General features: G+C 38.5%; 1 protein-coding gene across 10 annotated transcripts in view; it reads right to left on the reverse strand.

Moving 5' to 3' along the window:
* Nucleotides 1–19,788, reverse strand: part of LOC138759488 (dynein axonemal heavy chain 17-like) — a 192,057-nt gene that overhangs the window by 160,717 nt on the left and 11,552 nt on the right. For 9 of the 10 annotated variants that reach the window (XM_069929995.1, XM_069929994.1, XM_069929996.1 and 6 more), the window contains 9 exons: nt 19,089–19,282; nt 15,895–16,087; nt 14,550–14,649; nt 11,703–11,788; nt 10,630–10,755; nt 10,025–10,177; nt 7,345–7,431; nt 4,885–5,052; nt 2,817–2,933 (listed from right to left, as the gene is read on the reverse strand). In XM_069929995.1, the coding sequence (XP_069786096.1) occupies nt 2,817–2,933; nt 4,885–5,052; nt 7,345–7,431; nt 10,025–10,177; nt 10,630–10,755; nt 11,703–11,788; nt 14,550–14,649; nt 15,895–16,087; nt 19,089–19,282 (1,224 nt within the window). Of the gene's footprint in view, nt 1–2,816; nt 2,934–3,919; nt 4,026–4,884; nt 5,053–7,344; nt 7,432–10,024; nt 10,178–10,629; nt 10,756–11,702; nt 11,789–14,549; nt 14,650–15,894; nt 16,088–19,088; nt 19,283–19,788 lie in introns of those variants that run through there. The other variant, XM_069930002.1, reaches the window with a different exon arrangement.

Below are 19,788 nucleotides of genomic sequence, written 5' to 3' on the forward strand. Positions count from 1 at the left end.
CACCATATAGTACAGTCCTCTTTTTCCAGCTATTGTTGAGTCAGCTGTATATACTTTTAACTTTCTGTAGACAAGCCATCGTCTACAAGTCTCTGAAATAAAGCCATGAAAACAACCTCCAATTTCTTTCAAAGTCCTTTGTTTAATCTGAAGCAGCTCACAGGACAAGAAAATACCTATTTAAATCATGATAAATTGTTATTTATTGCATAATCCTTTCCACCTTTTTTCTTCTTGGTTTGTTCCTAACTTAGGGTCAAAGCTTCAAATCACAAAGAGCTCCAGTTGTGTATCTTCCGTAACTGTCAGAGTTCATTCATAGATCAGCAACAAAAGTAAGAAAATCGTGATGAACTTTCAACAAACACAGTTTGGCTGCAACTCTTCTGCCCACCATGTCTGTGCCAGCCATGAAGACAAATAAAATTAATGTCTTCTGCCTGCACATGATCCATATCCCTCCAATACCTGCACATTCATATGTTGGTGTAAATGCCTCTTACACATTATGATTCCATCTGCTTTAACATCCCCAACCCTCGGGCATAGTCTAGGCACCTCCCACTCTGTGCAAAGAGTTGACTTGCACATTCCTTTAAATTTTAGGCCTCTCATCTTAAAGCCATACCCTCTGGTATAGGGAAAAAGCCCCAGACTCTCTACCATATCTGTACTTTTCATTATTTGATAAACTTCTTTAGCATCTGAAGTTCCAGAGAAAATAATCCAATGTTTCCACCCACTCATTATAGTCTCTTATGCACCTCCTCCGAGTCTCAACATCTTTCCTGTAATGCAGAGACCAGAGCGACATACAATACTCCAAATGTGGCCTAATTAAAATTTTATACAACTGTAACATGTCTTCTTGACTTAATACCCAGACTAATAAAGGCAAGAACACCATATGTCTTCTTTATAACCCATTTATTTGTACTGGCACTTTCAATTAGTTATATTACATTTAAATTTAGACATACAGCATGGTAACAGGCCCTTAGGCCCACGAGCCCATGCCATCAAAAACAGCAATTAATCTACAACCCCCATACATTTTTAAGGGTGGGAGGAAACCAGAGCAGATACAGGGAGAATGTACAGACAGTGCAGAATTTGAAGCCATGTCGCTGATTCAGAAGCCATGGACGTATACATTAATGCTCCTAAGGGAGCGTTTTACCTCCAAAAGTGTAAGACCTCACATTTGTCTGGATTAAACTCTGTCTCCAACTTCTCTGCCCACATCTCAACATGATTTGAATTTTGCTGTATCCTTTGATAACCTTCTTCACTCACCATTACGCCACAAATTTTGTAAACTTACTAATCAGACCAAATACATTTTCATCCAAATAATTTACATGCATCGCAGAGGTCCCAGCAATGATCTCTGGAGAACACTGAACTTGAATGACAGAAACAGCCTCCATCACCATCCAAGCCAATTTTGAATCCCATCTATTATGTCAACAGTGATCCTATATGCTTCAATCTTCTGGTTCAGCTACCGTGAGGGACAATGTCAAATGATTTATTAAAAGTCACATAGACGACATCCATTGCTCAATCATTACCTGCCCAAGAAATTCATTAAGTTCATAAGACATGACCTTCCCCTTACAAAGCCATACTGATGATAATCCCTAATAAGCTCATGTTTTTCCAAATGTTAATAAAGTTTATACCCTTGAATTCTTACCAATAGCTTCCCGACCAAATATGCAAGGCTCACCAGCCTATACTTCTCTGAATTATCCCCATTGGTCATCCGAACAATTGGCTATTCTCCAGTCCTCTGGGACCTTGCCTGTAGCTATCAAGAATCCAAACAGCTCTTTCACGACCCACACAATCTCCACTTTTGCCTCCCCCAATAACCTAGGATCGATTCATGGGGACTTAGCCACCTTAATATTCTGACATAAACCCAGCTTCACCGCCTTCTTGATATCTACATGCCCAAAAATGTTGGCAAAGACCACACTGATTTCACTCTCTTCTATGTGCTTCTCCTTGATGAATTCCAATGCAAAGTACTAATTTAATACTTCACCCACCTATCATTTCCCTCCTTTGTCTTGAGTGATGCACCCTCATGTGTAAAATGCCTCAGGAGTTTCCTTAATCTGATTCATTCTGGTCATTTCATGCCTCCTTTTGGCACTCATGATTCTCAGTTTTTTATTTCCTGCTTTCTTTGTATTGCTCAAGGATTCTGTGTGAATTCAACTTCCACTTCTTTTTATTAAAAAAACTTAAAAAAATCTCATTGCCCCAGGGATACTGAACTTTGTATTTATTTCTCTCTAGAACACCCCATTCCTGAATTCAGGGATCAGCTGGTCTTCAAATTACTCCCTCATGTCAGGCATGCACTTGCTCAGTAATTGCTGCCCTACTCTCCCCATTGCCTGGCTGATAATGTTGGAATTTGTCACCCTCCATTTACCATTTTATCCTGAGAATGAGTCATATTTTAAGAAAGATATAAAAGCTACAGATAAAACAAAAAGTTTTACCAAAACAATTCCAGGATGTCTGAACTTTAGTTATGTGGATAAGCTGCAGGTGGAGTTGATCCCCCTGAAATAGAGGAGAGGTTGCAAATTGATCTGCTAGAGGTATTAAAGTACCTTCAAAGAAACAATTCCCATTAGTGGTGGTGATGAAGAGAAGTGGTGGGCATACTTTAAGAAATTGGTATACTTGACGAGCCATATAACTTTGTTTTGTACCAAAACCATTTTGAGATTCTATCGCAGAAAAGCAGTTTTAGTTTATACACACAAGAAAACAGATTTCATAATTATGTTTACCTTTATTGCTGAGGTAATGTTTGAGCAGTCACTAAATCCCTGGGATATTATCATAGCCAGCCTTCTGTCAAAATCTTCAATGGTCCTTTGAAACATTTTACAGTCTTCTTCAAAATTCTGTTTGCATTGATACAAAACAATAAGATCTTATCTTTGAATAAATGTACAAGAACAAATATGTTTAAATACTAATAAGGCATAAGACAGGGATTTTTTTTAAAGAGATACAGCACGATGACAGGCCCTGCCAGCCCACAAGTCCATTCTGCCCAAATATACCAATTAACCTATGTTCATGGAAGGTGGAAGGAAACCATAGCACCCAGAGGAAATTCACGTTGTCTGGGGGGGGAGAACATACAAAATCCGTACAGAGTGTGCCTGATTCAAACCCATGTCACTGGTGATGTAATTGAATTGCACTAACTGCTATACTATCCATGCCATCCTAATTTCTGAAAGCGTGGGTTGGACCACGTTGGACCGTACCTTCTTTCCAAATTGCAACAGCATAAGCCACCGCTGACAAGGAATAGTCTACAGGAATTATTCTGAGCAGAACCACAGGTAGTGCAGATGGTTTGTAATGGGCAGTACAAAGGGAGATTTGGGAGTTAAATTAAGATTTATTAACGGGATTAACATTAATGTGGCAAAGAGGATAAAATACGCATTAGAGTAGAGATGATCAAATGAAAGCCATTTCTTTGTAAGGAATCCTTAACTTCTAAAGAATTATATTTTTGATTGGTAGCCATTAGTTTGCAACAATAAAATACCAATGTAAATTACAGCACAATCTTCAATAGTTTATTAAATAGCTGTACGGATGAAAATTAATGCTGAATAAGCAAATAATTGCAGACCTATGTTTAGTTTAAAGAAAAATGTTAAAAGAAACTATTTACACAGTAATCAAACAAAATTAGATAGAGCGCGAAAGGAAAGGGTAATGATTTTCAAATATGAACAATATAGGTTCCACAGATAAAGACAATTGCAGGGTTGTATTTCATCTTTTCAAAGCTTCCCATCTATACAATTCTTCATAGTAGTTACCCAGAAAGATTTACACAAAGAAATAGAGTAAACATTAGTCTCACATGACATCGAAGGTTGTGATTGCAACCTCCTCCTGCTTGGTGAGTTCTCTTACAATCTCTGGCTGGTATTGCACTCCATCTTACTCACTAAAATGAGTACAATTCTAGAAAGCTTCATCTCATTCACTGAGATATAAAGATCCAAATCCATTAAGCCTCCGCTGCAGCCATTTCATTACCAAGGATATATTTCAGCAAAGTTGTGGCTGACTGAAATGCACACTTTAAGCACCATTTGGATAGAAATCAAGAGCAAATATTTAGCCACATAATCATGGCCCACACATTAAAAACAGTTGTGCTACTCAAACCATAATAGATATACCAGCTCTGTGACTAAATATCAGGTCAAACCTACACTGGCATGGTCTATTAATGTAAAACAAGTTTAGCTTTCCTTTTGTGTCGAGGTCCAATTTCTAGGCACAAGTGTTTCAAAGCATGAAGAAATCTACATTTGCAAGAGCCACTAGAACAAAGAGAAGTATTACTTACAATAATTCATTTGGAAACACTGAATATATCTTCTTCAAGTTTTCTTAATACTGAACAGTAAAAGTATCAATTTCACCGGGGTCACTTTTTTTTTGATAAATATCCATAGCGGCGGGGGTCATCTTATTTGGTTAACCAATGCCAGTGTACAAATTAACTGAATATACAGTATATTTAACTTTTTCTTATTTTTGCTTCAAGCATGTCAAATTTTCTCTTAATTTGATCATTAATAAACAAGCAAATATTTGCTGAAGTACATCTCTAATTCCTTCCGAAATGGGAAGTTCAATTAGTTCTTTCAAATTAAAGCCCAATTAATTTCATATGCATGAGCAAATTCTCTTTACTATTAATATTAGTACAGAACTCCTTTCAATTTTTACAAATAAAACAATGAATATCAATAAACTTTTAATACATTGAGTTGTTTTAACTATTTCATTAAATTATTGAAGTATTTTTCTTACATGCTCTTGAGGATCCAAAGGATTGTACTTGCTGTTAGCAAGAATTTTAATGACTTCTAGAAATTCTGCATAGATTTGTTGCACCATTTGGCCTAGAATATTTCCTCCAATTCCCCCTACTTCACTTTTTTCAAGCTTTAAGAATTCAGCAGTTGTAGAAAACATTTCCTGCATATAGACACCAAACTTGATTCAGTTTATGATAGTAATTGTGAAGCACATAATTAATATGATGATCTTTGGCCATGAGCAATGAAAGTGGAACATCACATTTACAAAGACCCCCCCCCCCCCTTATCATTAAAGTAGGCGGATCCTACAAAGGGCTCTTCAGCTAATTCAGAATCAATTAAGTCAGCTTTGACCATTCTTGATTAAGAGAAGAAAATATTGTCACCTCCACTCAATGTTATATTTAATTTCCCATTTAAGTTGAGCATTCAATATTTGGACAGAATTGACAAATATAAAATTGAAGAGCCAGATAAAAAGTGACAGTACCCATATATTATCATATTTCAGATTTATTGTCAGAGTGGTGTGGGTCTTTGATGACTGCTGCTGCTCTCCAACACCAGCGTTCCCTGTAGATATTCTCAATAGTGGGGAGAGTTTTGCCTGCAATGTCCTGTGCTGTGTCCACTACCTTTTGGAGGGCTTTACCCTCAGGGGTATTGATGATCTCATACCAGACCGTGATACTTGGCATCACAAACAACCCTGAGATTCCTTTTTCCTGCGGTGCAGCAGAATGACCACTTATTGGTAGTGCAAAAAATAAACTGTACACAGGATAAACACGTAAACAAATAAAAGAAATAGAAACAGATAATAAATGTAAACAGATTGACTGTGCAATACAGAGAAAACAAAAAAAATCAATAAAGTACACAAGTAAGAGTCCTTAAATGAGTCTCCGAGTTTGTCGTTGAGAAGTCTGATAGCGACAGGGTAGCAGCTGTTCCTGAACCTGGTGGTGCGAGTCTTGTGACACCTAGACCTCTTTCCTGATGGCAGCAGTGAGATCAAAGTATGTGCTGGGTGGTGTGGGTCTTTGATGATTGGTGCTGCCCTCCAACACCAGCGTTCCCTGTAGATATTCTCAATAGTGGGGAGAGTTTTGCCTGCAATGTCCTGTGCTGTGATCACTACCTTTTGGAGGGATTTACCCTCAGGGGTATTGATGATCTCATACCAGACCGTGATGCAGCCAGTCAGCATATTTTCCACCACACATCTGTTGAAACTTGCCAGGGTTTCTGGTGTCATACCAAATCTTCGCAAACTCCTGAGGAAGTTGAAGCGCTAACATGCTTTCTTCTTGATACCATTGGTGTGTTAGGTCCAGGAAAGATCTTCTGAGGTAGTGACTCTCAAAAGCCTAAATTTGCTCACCCTCTCCACCTCTGATCCCCCAATGTTCACTGGAGTGTACACCTCAGGCTTTCCTTTCCTGACATCAACAATCAGCTCCTTAGTTTTGGTGATGTTGAGTGCAAGGTTGTTCTTTGTGTACCCTTCAGCCAAGTTTTCAACCTCCATCATGTATGCTGACTTATCCCCATCTTTTATACTACTGTACCATACAAAAATTCCCACAAAATTATGGATTATTGATAAGTAAATCCTCTTCTGTTCTGTTTGTGAAGGGATACAGGTTGACCAAGAGAACTCTCTAACTTTGAATTCTTTACATAAATTTTTCATCTCAAGTTTCTGTAGAGGAGTTTGAATGATTCTAACCCATATGAGAGTCCTGCAGTTAAAGTAGGGGGCAATTAGAGGAAAGGGATGAGTGGATGAGGGAATCATAGAGGAAGGGGTCCCTGCAGAAGGTGAAGAGGGGAAGATGCATCTGGTGGTGGGATCATGTTGTAAGTGACAGAAATTGCACATGTTGGATGTGGAGGCTGGTAGGGTGGTAGGTGAGGACAAGTGGAATCCTGTTCTTGTTACATCTTGGGGCAGAGGGGACCAGGTCTGATCTGTGGGAAATGAAGGGGATGTGGGTAAGGGCTAAGTTGATGGTGGTAGAGTGGAAGCTGCATTTTTTTTTGAAGAAGGAGAAGATCTTGGATGATTTGGAATAGAAGACCTCATCTTGGGAGAAAGGAATAGAATCCTTACAGGGTGTGTGAAGAAGTGTAGTTGGAAAAGTTGTAGAAAATCTCTGTAGAAAGCATGCTGTCTGACCTGATGAATCATTCCAACATTGTGTTTTTACTTTAATCTGCAGACTTTGGTGCTTCTCTCCTTTCATTTTTATTTCTTTGGATTTTATTCATTTTTATAACAATTCTTGATTTATCATTTAAAAGATAGGAATTGTGTACATTTAATATTTGTCTTGTTCTGGAAGAGTGATTCAATTAACATGCCAAAGGGGAAAAAAAAATCACTCACTCATGATCACCACTAGTGCCCAGGAAAACCAGACTTTTTTTTTTAAAAGCACTGTACCTCAAGAGTCTGCAATCGATGCATAAATTTGTCCAACCTTCCAAAAACAAGATGTGAAGGAAACTCCCAGTATTTTGGTTCTCTATCCTAAAATAGAAAGGCATGCATTTTTCTGCAGCAATTTCCAGAATACCAGTTAATATCATTTTCTCAAAAATCTTACACAAATATACTTTCTTTACAATTTTTTCCCTATATGAGACCCAAGGTATCAGACTTGAAACATTTCTTAGAAGATCACAACTGATAAAATAACAGTCAACAAACTTCTACAAAAGCAGTACATGCCCAGAAATGCACAGCAGGTTAGAAAACATCAGTGAAGCAAGGAGCAGAATCAACTTCTGCAGTCAATAACTTAATATCAGAACAGAGAAAGGGGAAAAATAAACATGCCTGTAAGCCCTTTTTGGCTATGGCCCCCTTGAGAACTCTGCTCAAAGTTTATGGGCCCCCTTCCCTGTGAAGCAGTCAAGTATACTTGGTTTTTACCATACTTCTCTCTTACTGATTATATAAAAAAAAAACATTTTAAATATTTTTGAATTCAGTCTGTGCCCTCCTTAATATGTTGTGGCCCCTGTTGAGAATGGGTGCTGTAAGCTAGGGAGAGGAGGATGGGAGAGAACGGAGGAAAAGCACGGTTAGCGCAACGGTGAACACAACACTATTAGAGTGCCGGACACCTGGGTTGGAATCCGGTGCAGTCTTTTAGAGATTACAACATTCTCCCCACATCTGCTTGGGTTTCCATCCTCCGGTTTCAGAATCAGAATTTATTGTCATGAACAAGTCATGAAATTCAGTGTTTTGCGGAGCATCATTAGTGCAAACATTTATAACTATCTCACATTACTATATATAAAAAAATAGTGCACAAATAGTAAGGCAGTGTCTGGTTCATTTATTATTCAGGAATCTGCCGGGGGGAGGGGAGGAGGGAAGAAGCTGTCCTTGTGCCACTGAGTGCTCGTCTTTAGGCCTCTGTACTTTTCCCCGATGGTACCTGAGTGAAGAGGCCATGGCTGTGGTGATGGGGGTCTTTGAGGATAGAGGCTGCTTTTTTAAGACACTACCTCATGTCCTCAATGGAGTGACATCTGGTGCCTGTGATGTTGCAAGCTGAGTTAACAACCCTCTGGAGTTTATTCTCATCTTGAGAGTTGGCGCTTCCATACCAGGCAGTGATGCAACCAGCCAGAATGCTCTCCACAGTACACCTGTAGAAGTTTACGAGAGTCTTCGGTGACATACAAAATCTCCTCAGACACCTCACAAAGTACAGCTGCTGGTGAGTCTTCTTTGTGATTGCATCAAACATGGAGGTTCCACGACAGATCCTTGGAGATATTGACACCCAGGAATTTAACACCCAGGAATCTTCCCGCCCTCCAAAATGTATGGGGGTTGTAGGTTAATTGGTGCATTTGGGGCAGCACAGGCTTGTGGGCTGGAAGGGCCTGTTTTACTGTGCTGAATGGCTAAATTAAAAATGTTAAAATAAGAAGGAAGCCAAGATTATCCAAGTAACAACCACCTTTTGGTTGAGAGGGAAAGGTCACAAAGAACATAGTGTGAAAATAACTGTCAGATTCACAACTTAAAAATTTGAAACAAAAAAATAGCCTGCAAATTAGGCAGAATCTGTAGAGAGAAAGAAATGATATAGATCATGGAGTTGTTGCATCACAATGCCAGAAATCCATATTCAATCTTAACTTCAGAAACTGTTAATGTGGAGTTTGCACTTTCTCCCTGTCACTGGATGCTCTTGGTTTCCTGCCACATCTCATAAATCTGCAGGTTGGAAGGATAATTCGCCTTTGCAAATTACCCCCATTGTATATATGGGTGGTAAAACCCGGTAGTGTTGATGGGAACATGAGGAGATTATCATGGGTTAGGATAGGATTAATGTAAAGTGAATGACTGGAGGTCAATAGCAACTTGACCATCTGAAGAGCCTGTTTGCTTGGTAATCTCTCTCTAACTCCATGACTTGAGCACTGAATTAATTACCTAACATCACAATTGACCTGTTCTAAAATAAAGAGAGAAGGCGAGATGCAAAGATTATTATAAATCAGCAGCCATAAATTAACGTCAAAACTGGGTAGCTCTGATGAACTAAAAAAAGTAAAAACCTGCTGATTTTCTCCAGTATTGTGATTTTACTTCAACCACAATGCCTGCAGAGTTTCATGATTTAGCTCTGGGTATCAAACAGAACAGCTCTGATGCAGTCATCAACCATTAACAGTTTATTTTTTCCCCCATTGATTCTGCCTATATACTCCAGCCTTCTAATTTGATTCAGATTTCCAGGAATTACTGTGTTCTGAATATGACACCGCCAGCAAGTTTTTGCATCTTTTGTTTTCTCTCAGTCAGCAATGAAAACAGTTGCTTCCTGAACAACCTTCGTCTCCATTTTAACACAGACATTTCCTTCCTTTTCTTTACCTTTCTTATGAAAAGTAGGTAATTTGAAACATTAACTCTGCTTCTCTTTTCATCGATGTTGCCTGACCTGCAGAATATTCTTGGCATTTTTCCTTTTTATTTTAGATTTCCAGTTTTTGCTGCAAATACTTGGGAGTCCAAGATCCACAGAAAGTACAGTTCTGTGAAAGTATTCAATATTTTAACATTTTCAATATAAAACTGCTGTATATAGTACCTTAAAGAACTTGTTCATTCCTAAACGGTTATAATCATAGGTCTCATAAAGTTTCCTTAAGACAGATATTGCCATGTTGATTGTTGCCAACACCTCCTCTATTTCCCCCTGCAATCCTTTCATCAATTCATCTGGGTTCAAAAAGGTACAGGTCTGCAAAGTAAAATTTTTGGAAATGCTGATAAAAAGGAAAACACTCTCACAGTTGTAATTGTTTGTCGAATGAGTGCTTCAATATCTATTGAGAACCACATGCATTTAGAATATCAGAAGAACACAAGGTCCCATATGCTGCTCCATCATTCATCATGATCCTGCTTCAATCCGATAATCCTCCATTCCCTGAATAGGTAAAGATTTATCTCTCCTAATGAAGAGTTTGTCTAAAAAACTTAGGACAGTTCACCTAGGAAGGTAACTCAAGGAACAACTGTATGTTAAAACCTTGGCATCATTAACATGGGTGATAAAACAAAAATAATGAAGTAAATCAGAAAAATATAAGGAACTGTTACTTGAACATCTAACTATGAGTGTATATTATAAAATAATATTCTCTAATATTCTGATGGATAAGTACCACATTGTTTATAAAATATTCATACCATCTCAATGAAGAGGTTGAAAATCTCTTGTAATATAACAATGATCCTGGCAGGGGTGTTATAATATTTAGAATTGGCCCACACTAAACAAACAGTATGTATTATAACGCCAACGTAGGGAGACACCTGTAACCAAATACAAGGAGTTAAAAAGTGTCAATAATATATTCACAATAGAAGCTTAAAAGCAATAAATATTATCTCTGAGTTGTGCAAACTACACTGTTTACTATATATTCTGATGTGAACTCTTAAAAATTGCATACTTGTATGAACCACCAACATCTATGGATGAAATTGGAGTTTGTAGACTAAATTCAAGTTCAACATCACGTAGATGATCCAAGATGGTTCACATTTTTCACCACCAAAAGCTGAGTTTCTTTAAAAGAGGTTATGGCAACCTAATAAATACCTGTCCTACTATTTATTCCAGTTCTATATCTGTTCAAGTTGGCCAACTTATGGGAGTGTATGAGTTGAGCTGTGGAAGCAGCCAGCCTGAGAAAGGGTAGCAATTATCATGGGGTTCTGAGCATCAAAAATAGTCAAAGGCTTGGAAGGAAATTAGTAGCTACTGGGTTGCTGTGAGAAACAAAGGACTAAAGGTTAAAAGCTGAGAATTTTGAAGAGCATATGTAAATAAATTTAGAGAGTGACTTTTTGGACAGATACCAAAGAAAATATGAATGGGAGAGAGGATGTAAGAGAGAGGAATACAAATAAGTCGCCAAGGATACCGTGTTTTGTGACTGACAATGAGGATAGGAAGGCAATGAAAAATGGCAAAATTCAAGTGCTATTCATGAATATGGGTTGAGCAACTAAAGGAGAATAGAATTTACAGTACAGATAGCAAAGTTAATTTCATCTCATCTATGTTCTCTCAAGACTAGTGCCCAGCCCTACCTTCTGCTGAAGGTAGCATCCACATTAATCACACTTGCAAATTAACTCATCTGGATCTGTCCAATGTCTCCATATGTGCAAGTCCCTTTTCCATCTCCTATATTTAAGAGACCTCACCATACATTTCCGAAGCAAACACTGCTAGTTCCCAGTTTTCTTCTTACCTCTTCATAATCTGTTTGCATTGCATCATCTATTAAAAACTTCAGAGGTATCAGGTGCAAAACAATATCACTAGCCTCTTCCAGCCCTACATTTAACAAAGAGAATACATATCAATAGCAGAACTGAAAGGAAAACATTTATTAACTGTGACCCAGAATTTCATCAGATGGTCACACAACAGATATACAAATGCTTAATTCAAGAGAGGTAATTCAATAGATTTGAAGACCAGTGAAGAGCTTATGAAGAAAAATGAGCAAGTTTGAATCTGGAGCCACATCACTAAAAAAAAAGGCCTCAAAGGAATTTAATTTTTTTGCAATGAATTGAAATGTTTATTGCTTGACAGTAAAGTGTGACTGGGGTGGAATGGGTGTTTTAATATGTTGTCTGCTTTCTCCAGGAGTCAGGAAGAGTAGACGGAGTCGATGAAAGGGAGGTTACTTTGCATGATATTCTGAGTGGCGTTCACAGCTCCCCAATTTCTTGTGGTCTTGGGCAGAGGAGTTTTCCACCAAGCGGTGAAGTATCTGGACAGGATATTTTCTATAAGGGATCTATAAAAAATGGTAAGAGATGTTGAGGGCATGCCAAATTTTCTTAAGTTTCTGAAGAAGTACAGGCACTGGGGCACTGTCTTGGCAGTAATGTTAATGTGGTTGAACTAGGAAAGATTTTTGGTGACATTTATAGCTATAAACATAAAGCCCTCTAATATCTTCATCTGAGCACCATTGATGGGCAGGGGCGTGTGCTCTACTCCACTTCCTGAAGTCAATGACAAGCTCCTTCATTTTACCGACATTGAGGGAGAGGTTGCTGTCCTGACACCATACCACTAAACTCTTTCCTTCGTGCCATTGTTAGAGATAAAGACAACAAAAATGATGTCACGTGCAAACTTGCAGATGGAGTCAGATCAGTAATTGGCTACATAATCATGAATGTATAAGAAGCACAATAAGGGGCTGAGTCCACAGCCTTGCAGGGAACTCAGCCCCTTACTTTAAAACATTAAAAAAATTTAGACATACAGCAGTGTAGTGAACTGGGATTCACTAGAATTGTGCTGTACTGACAACTGGTCCCGCCTCCTGGCTCCTCCCCCAGGGACCCATATATAACCCTGGTTTCCCACCTAAACCCAGAACCCCTCTGAAGCCTGTTCGTGAACCCTACCTGTGTTGGAAGCTAATAAAAGCGTTAGTTCTCTCTCCAGTCGAGTGTGAGCTTTTATCTACGCGACACACAGTAATTGGCCATTTTGGCCCAAAAGACTGTGCAAACAAATTACACGTAATTAATCTACAACTCCAGGTATGTTTTGAACGATGGGAGGAAACTAGTGCTCCTGGGGAAAACTCACACAGACATGGGGAGAATGTATAAACCCCTTACAGAGAGCGTGAGATTCAAATCCATGTCCTGATCGCTGGTGCTTTAACAGCTTTGTGCAAACTGAGCCACCCATTTAAGGATTAGAAGTGGTGCTGTTGCCAATCCTCACTGATTGCAATCTGCAGGTCAAGTAGTCAAGGATCCAGTTACAGTTGAGGGTGCTGAGATTTAGATCTAGGAGCCTGGAGACAGTTATTTGGGACTATGGTGTTGAAGATAAAACTATAGTCAATCAACAGGAGTCTGACAGAGGTGTCCTAATTATTGATCATGGGTTGATCATTAAGTTGGATATACTACTGGGGAAAAGAATCGGAGAAAGTAGGTCCTGACGGAAAGATTATTTTCCCAAAAGTATGTTTGAGATATTAACCTCTTCATTCACTAGGCCATTCATAGTCCCACATTCACTTGCAGGCATAGGGTAGGAGAAATGGGGGAGGGGTGTGAAATCGTAAGTGATGGTCCTAATGTGCAAAAGTAAATTAAGTGACTTGAAAGGACATTTAGCTTTGTGTAGTCTCAATGCCTACCCGGGATCTGCTCAGAGAGCTCCCCATTAAGATGTACAGAAACAGTCGTCACAGATTATGGTGGGCAGCTGCTTTACATGTGCAAATGAAAATCCAAATCTGCATTTCACATTATTGGACAATAGTGAACATATCCATTGAATGCACTGATGAATTTAGGAGCCTAGATCAAAAATTTATGTACTTAATTTCCAACTCACCAATAGTTTCACATTTTATTTTTCTGAGAATCTAAATTAAACAGAATGCACAATTTTTGCTACCAAGGCTCAAAAATGCATAAACGTCCTGCACAATATAGTTTTCCAAGACAAAAATAAAGTAGAATAAAAACCTTAATGCATTACGAGAGGAACTTAGTATCTTTGATATTAACTTGACATATAGAATAATGATAATCCCTAATGTCGAAGTACTCGAGATGGCAGAGGTCGACAGCATCGAGTCCATGCTGCTGAAGATCCAGCTGCGCTGGGTGGGTCACGTCTCCAGAATGGAGGACCATCGCCTTCCCAAGATCGTGTTATATGGCGAGCTCTCCACTGGCCACCGTGACAGAGGTGCACCAAAGAAAAGGTACAAGGACTGCCTAAAGAAATCTCTTGGTGCCTGCCACATTGACCACTGCCAGTGGGCTGATATCGCCTCAAACCGTGCATCTTGGCGCCTCACAGTTTGGCGGGCAGCAACCTCCTTTGAAGAAGACCGCAGAGCCCACCTCACTGAGAAAAGGCAAAGGAGGAAAAACCCAACACCCAACCCCAACCAACCAATTTTCCCCTGCAGCCGTTGCAACCGTGTCTGCCTGTCCCGCATCGGACTTGTCAGCCACAAACGAGCCTGCAGCTGACGTGGACATTTACCCCTCCATAAATCTTCGTCCGCGAAGCCAAGCCAAAGAAGAATTGTGAGTACCTGCTCTGATGTTATCATAAAGGTTTTTCAGAGCTGGCCAGTAACTGCTCCTTGATTTTTCCAGAACTTCTGAAATTTTGCGTACCTTTGGCATCCACAACTGAAATACAACCATAATTTTTTTTAATAATAAAGGCTGGAAGTTTTGTAATATCATTTATATTTCAGGATCTAAATGCAATGCGCACATATTTCATGAACTAGTTTCAAAACATGCACAAGTTATTACAGTAATAATTCAGAATATTAATCTTAAAGAAGCAACTGGTAAACAATTTCTTTGGAAATTCTGGAATGATTCCATGAAGAGACACTTCCATTTTACCCATACTTCCCTGCATCACCTCATAGCTCGGCACGGTTACCATAGCAGTTAGCACAACGCTGTTACAGCGCCAAAGATTGGGACCAGGGTTCGAATATTGCGCTGTCTGGAAGGAACGTGTACATTCTCCTGTGTTTGCATTCGTTTTCCCCGGGGCTCCAGATTCCTCCTACCATTTGAAATGTACTGGGGTTGTAGGTCAATTGGGTGAAAATGGGCAGCATGGGCGCGTGGGCCAAAATGGCTGTTTACCACTCTGTATGCCTACATTTTAAAATTTAAAGTCACTGCCTGTACATTATTTTTGCCCTGTCCATCTCAGTTTTAAACACTAATGTTAGGAAGAAAGGGGCAATATGTCATTGAAATATATGTTCTGCCATAGTCATATTGAATGGCTCCTATTTTCCACTATGCTCCTTCCTTGTCTCTGTAATTCATTTTTGCTTTATGATCTTCTGAGATAGCTCACGTATATATTTCATCACAAATTTCTCCACTGGTAGCCTTGGCTTTAACTGCCATGGCCTATTAACTCTGAAAAGCCTTCCTTGTTCTATTCTTCCTTTTTTCCTCCTTTGGAATATTTCTTAAAATATACCTTTGACCTAACATTTGATCACATGCCCTAATCTCTCCTTACATGGCTGCATATCAAATTTTGTTTAGTGGTGTTTTTGCAGAGAATTTCGTAATATTTCATTAGGTTGAATGCCATTATGTATGCACTATATAGGCCATTGTAAATATGTATTTCTTGCAAGTCTGAATCTGAAGTTCAACATCAATGCTAAACACTTTACTTAGTCAAATTAGTACATATTCTGGGCAAGGTAGAATGCATCTTTATATTAATAGGCAGACTTGTGTGTGATCCTAACATTAGTTTATATGAGTATTTTAATCAAGAACAAAACATCCTAGAGTTCAATGGGTTCTCCAAAATGTGTGTCCAATGAAACTTGGGTTTTTTGTTTAATCTACAATTCTAATTTTAAAATGCATAACATTTCTGAGCACCTGTTCATTAAGGCACTTTAGATCCTTTAGCCGCAGGTCCCAAAAATCAATCTCTTCTCTCGGCAGAGGGTTTAAGCCATCCAACAAAGATTGCGCTGAGTCCTTGGTTAAAACATCTTTCACTTGATGCATCCAATCAATGACTACAGATTCAATAGCATGTAGAACAGCACTATCCACTTGAATAGGTGAGCTTGAATTTAAAAAATACCAGTAATAGATAGCTCAATATTGCCACACAGCATTTATCAATAAACACCTGAACCACATTGTAATGTAAATATGTGATTTTATACAAAGTGCAAAGGCTTCTCTTTCCTTAATCCCAATGTATTTTCAATACAGTACATCCTGCAATATTTAGCCACAAGATGCTCACTGTTCCGGTTTTTTTAAACATTGTCAATTTGTGTTTTCCATTTCTAAAATTTTATTATGTTGATGGAAATGAATTTCAGAAATATAAAACATAGCTTTTAAGCAGTCATAAACAAATCTCTACCACAAATACATTTAGCTTTGTACATTATTATTCATCATGATTGTTCAAATAATTCTTTCATTCCCTTTATTTTTGAATACCTTAATGGTACCTTGATTTTCTCTCATTACTGATGCATAGTTGAGATTTTAAAAAGCATTAAAAATAGCTGAGAAAAAGCAATAATCATTTTAAAGCTGTTACGTATTACTAAAGGTTTGGGAAAGGTAGACATTTTGCCTTTCAGCTATTTAAGCAAAAAATAAACTAGAGTTTTGAACTGGAAACAACCAACACTCGGTTGTGAAATAAAATAAGCATTAACATTCTTATAGATTGGAGTACTGCATGATGAATAATTCACTTCCATCAAATCACTGTAACAAACTTTAAGATGTTGTGTGATCCATTTTAACCAAGCCACTATAACAAGCATTAAGATTTTTAAATTAAGATTACATTTTGAAAAATAATGTTGGAATAGGAAATCAAAAAAATGCCACATGTCAATTGCTCAGAGATACTACGATATTAAATACAAATTTGGCACTACTATCTGGAAGCTGAAATTAAATGTCATCACACTCAACCAAATATATTCTATTCCCATGCAAATCAATAAAGCAATGCTAAATTTTGCAGCAAAACTGGAAGCCATTCAATGCATCACACTTGTACAGGTTCTTTGAAAAAAAAATTTGTGGTCCCAATACTCATAACCTTCAATCCACTAAAATTTCAAATGCATGTATTGTTCTTTTTTTAAAATTGCAATTGAATCACATTCACCAGTTTTAATGTGGTTGAATGTTGTGGATCCCTACATCAATCAGTATATGAAAAGTTTTCTTATTCTCTCTCAAGATATTTTGCCAATAATTTGAAATTGGCAGCTAAAATTATTGACTCACTTCTTAAAGGGAATAATTTCACTTTAAAATATTCAATTATGCATTTTCTGGCAACTTGGAATTGTTGGAAAGGTCAATACTTACTGCCCATTCTTAATTATCCCCAAGAAGGTAATAGCGTGCTGCCTTCTTGAACGTGTCAAGAATTTCTCGTGAAGATACATCCTACAGTCGGGATTTGATTTAGTGATTATTAAAGTCCCACGATCAATTTCTAAGTCCGTAGTGACTGTGACTTGGATGGAAAGCTACAGGTGCTCATGAGCCTTCTGCCCCTGCCCTTCTTGATTATCTTTATTGTCATGAGTACCAATATGTAGCAAAAAACTTAGTTTTAAGTGCTAACCAACCAGTTCGCAAAAAGTCATTACATTCAGGCACCATTTAATTTTTTTTTAAATCACATAAACTTGGTAAGCAAACAACAGGTAAAAGATTATTAACGATAATGACATTTTAATATCTTTAACAGGCATATCAAATATATTTACAGCAGCTTTCCGCCAATTCTCCAGTCATGGATCTAGTAAGAGCTGAGTCTGTAACCACCATAACTGTCCTTGAACCTCTCTGTTTTCTGTATTTGCCATAACATTCTCCACTGCCTCTCATATGATTCTATTGTCGCTGCAATTGCCTCCTAACTTCTTGGTGTGACCATCCTGGATAGTGCCGGGCAGTGCTACAATTTGGATGGGACCGCCACTGCCATGCCACTGAGCCAGTCAAGTCATGCTCTCACTGCTGATCTGGACACCTCCACTGCCACCATGTAATTAATCCAGAACCAAAGCCGAGGCTGTGCCACATTCCCACTCCTAGTCTGTATATCTCCCTACCTCTTCACAATGCAGCCAGAGTCTGTGCCATACACAACAGTAGAGTTTTCAGTCTGGGAGGTGCTCTGGGATGATCATACACAAGTACATACAAAATAGACACAATGCAACAGCGATGTAGAGAAATTATATTTAGGGGGTAGACAGGGTACCAATTAAAAAGGCTGTTTTGAAGTTCTTGATCTCTTCAAGGGAAGTATTCCATCGCACTCTTAACTAGTGCATATCAGGTGGAAGGGTTCTTTTTATGGCTGGCCAATTCATTTCTAATGAGTGGCAATCCTCAACATATTTATGGTGAGAGGTGGCAATACATTGAATGTCAAATATTGATGTACTTTCTCATGCTGCACTATTTGCTGTGAATGTTAATTGCCATTTCAACTCAAACCTAAGTGTCGTTTAGGTCTTTCTGCACCCAGGTAGGGACTACTTTATTTGCTGAGAAGTTAAGAAAGAACCGACAGGTGATGGACTTCCAGTTTCTGTACCTGCTGCATAGAAGTAGCAGCGAGAAAAGAGTATGGCCAGAGTGATGGGCATCTTTTATTATTTTGGCTGCCTTCTTGGCGCAGCATCTCATACAAGTGTCTTCGATTTACTGGTCTTTTCCACAGAACTTAACAACAAAATGTATCAACATAAAATGTTCTAAGACCATCAGCAACTAAAAAATTCTCCAGAAAAATAAGATAATGTTGACTTGTGTTTGAAGGTATGTAATGTTTACAAAATACATAATATATAATGGCTTATGCAGCTTGAGGTAGGATCTTGATGGAGAAATTGTTCACAGAGAAATGTACAATCAAAGCTTGTCACCTTGGGAATGTCATGCATCGTTCAGCATCAAACCACCACACTCAAACTAGGTTAACTGCTTGCATTCTATCATTGGACCAGATGTGGTTGAAAAAAACATTTTACCATTAGAAGGAAATAAAATGGAAAATCTGATAATACCCATCCGATTCCTCATCTGAATTTTCCAAAGTATCAGCACTTTTTGGAAGAGCAAGGAGTGCTTTCCCCTTCAGTTGTCCACCAACGACAAATACATCATTTTTTAGCTGTTGTGCGTGCTTCACGACATCTTCTGATACAACTTGAGGCCATTTACTCATGTTATCAGTGTTTGTGAAAAGTGGACATACCACCTAGAAAGAAGAGAATCATGAATTTTGAAGAATTTTTAACAATATACCAAATGGAAAAGGTACCAATATTTTACAGATGATTTGTGCTTCAGGAGTATATGCTGAGGAATGAACTGAGGCTTGATGCAGCTAGCATGAGGGTACTGTGGAGAGAGACCATAATCTAGACTCCTTCCATTACCGACCATTGAGATGAAGGGGCAGGTCCTCAAACAACAGAGAGGGGAGCGATGACGAGATGCCACAGTGGTAGTAATGATGTAAATAGAAATGAATGTAACATGTGTAGCAGTAGCATGACTGAATGCACTCAGAGGCAGGTGAGGAGTACAAACATGCCTTTAATAGCTTACAACCCAAGGCCAGTAGACACAATAGTCCTTAGGTGAATCTGAGGTAAGGCAGGAAAACCAGTGTTCATATTGGGACAAGAAAGGGTAGAGCCAACCATTTGAATAATACATAGACAGTGAATTCCAGTTCACTGCACAATGTAGTTGTGGACA

The sequence above is a fragment of the Narcine bancroftii genome, chromosome 3, assembly GCF_036971445.1.
Source record: "Narcine bancroftii isolate sNarBan1 chromosome 3, sNarBan1.hap1, whole genome shotgun sequence".
In the NCBI taxonomy this organism is placed as follows: Eukaryota; Metazoa; Chordata; class Chondrichthyes; order Torpediniformes; family Narcinidae; genus Narcine; species Narcine bancroftii.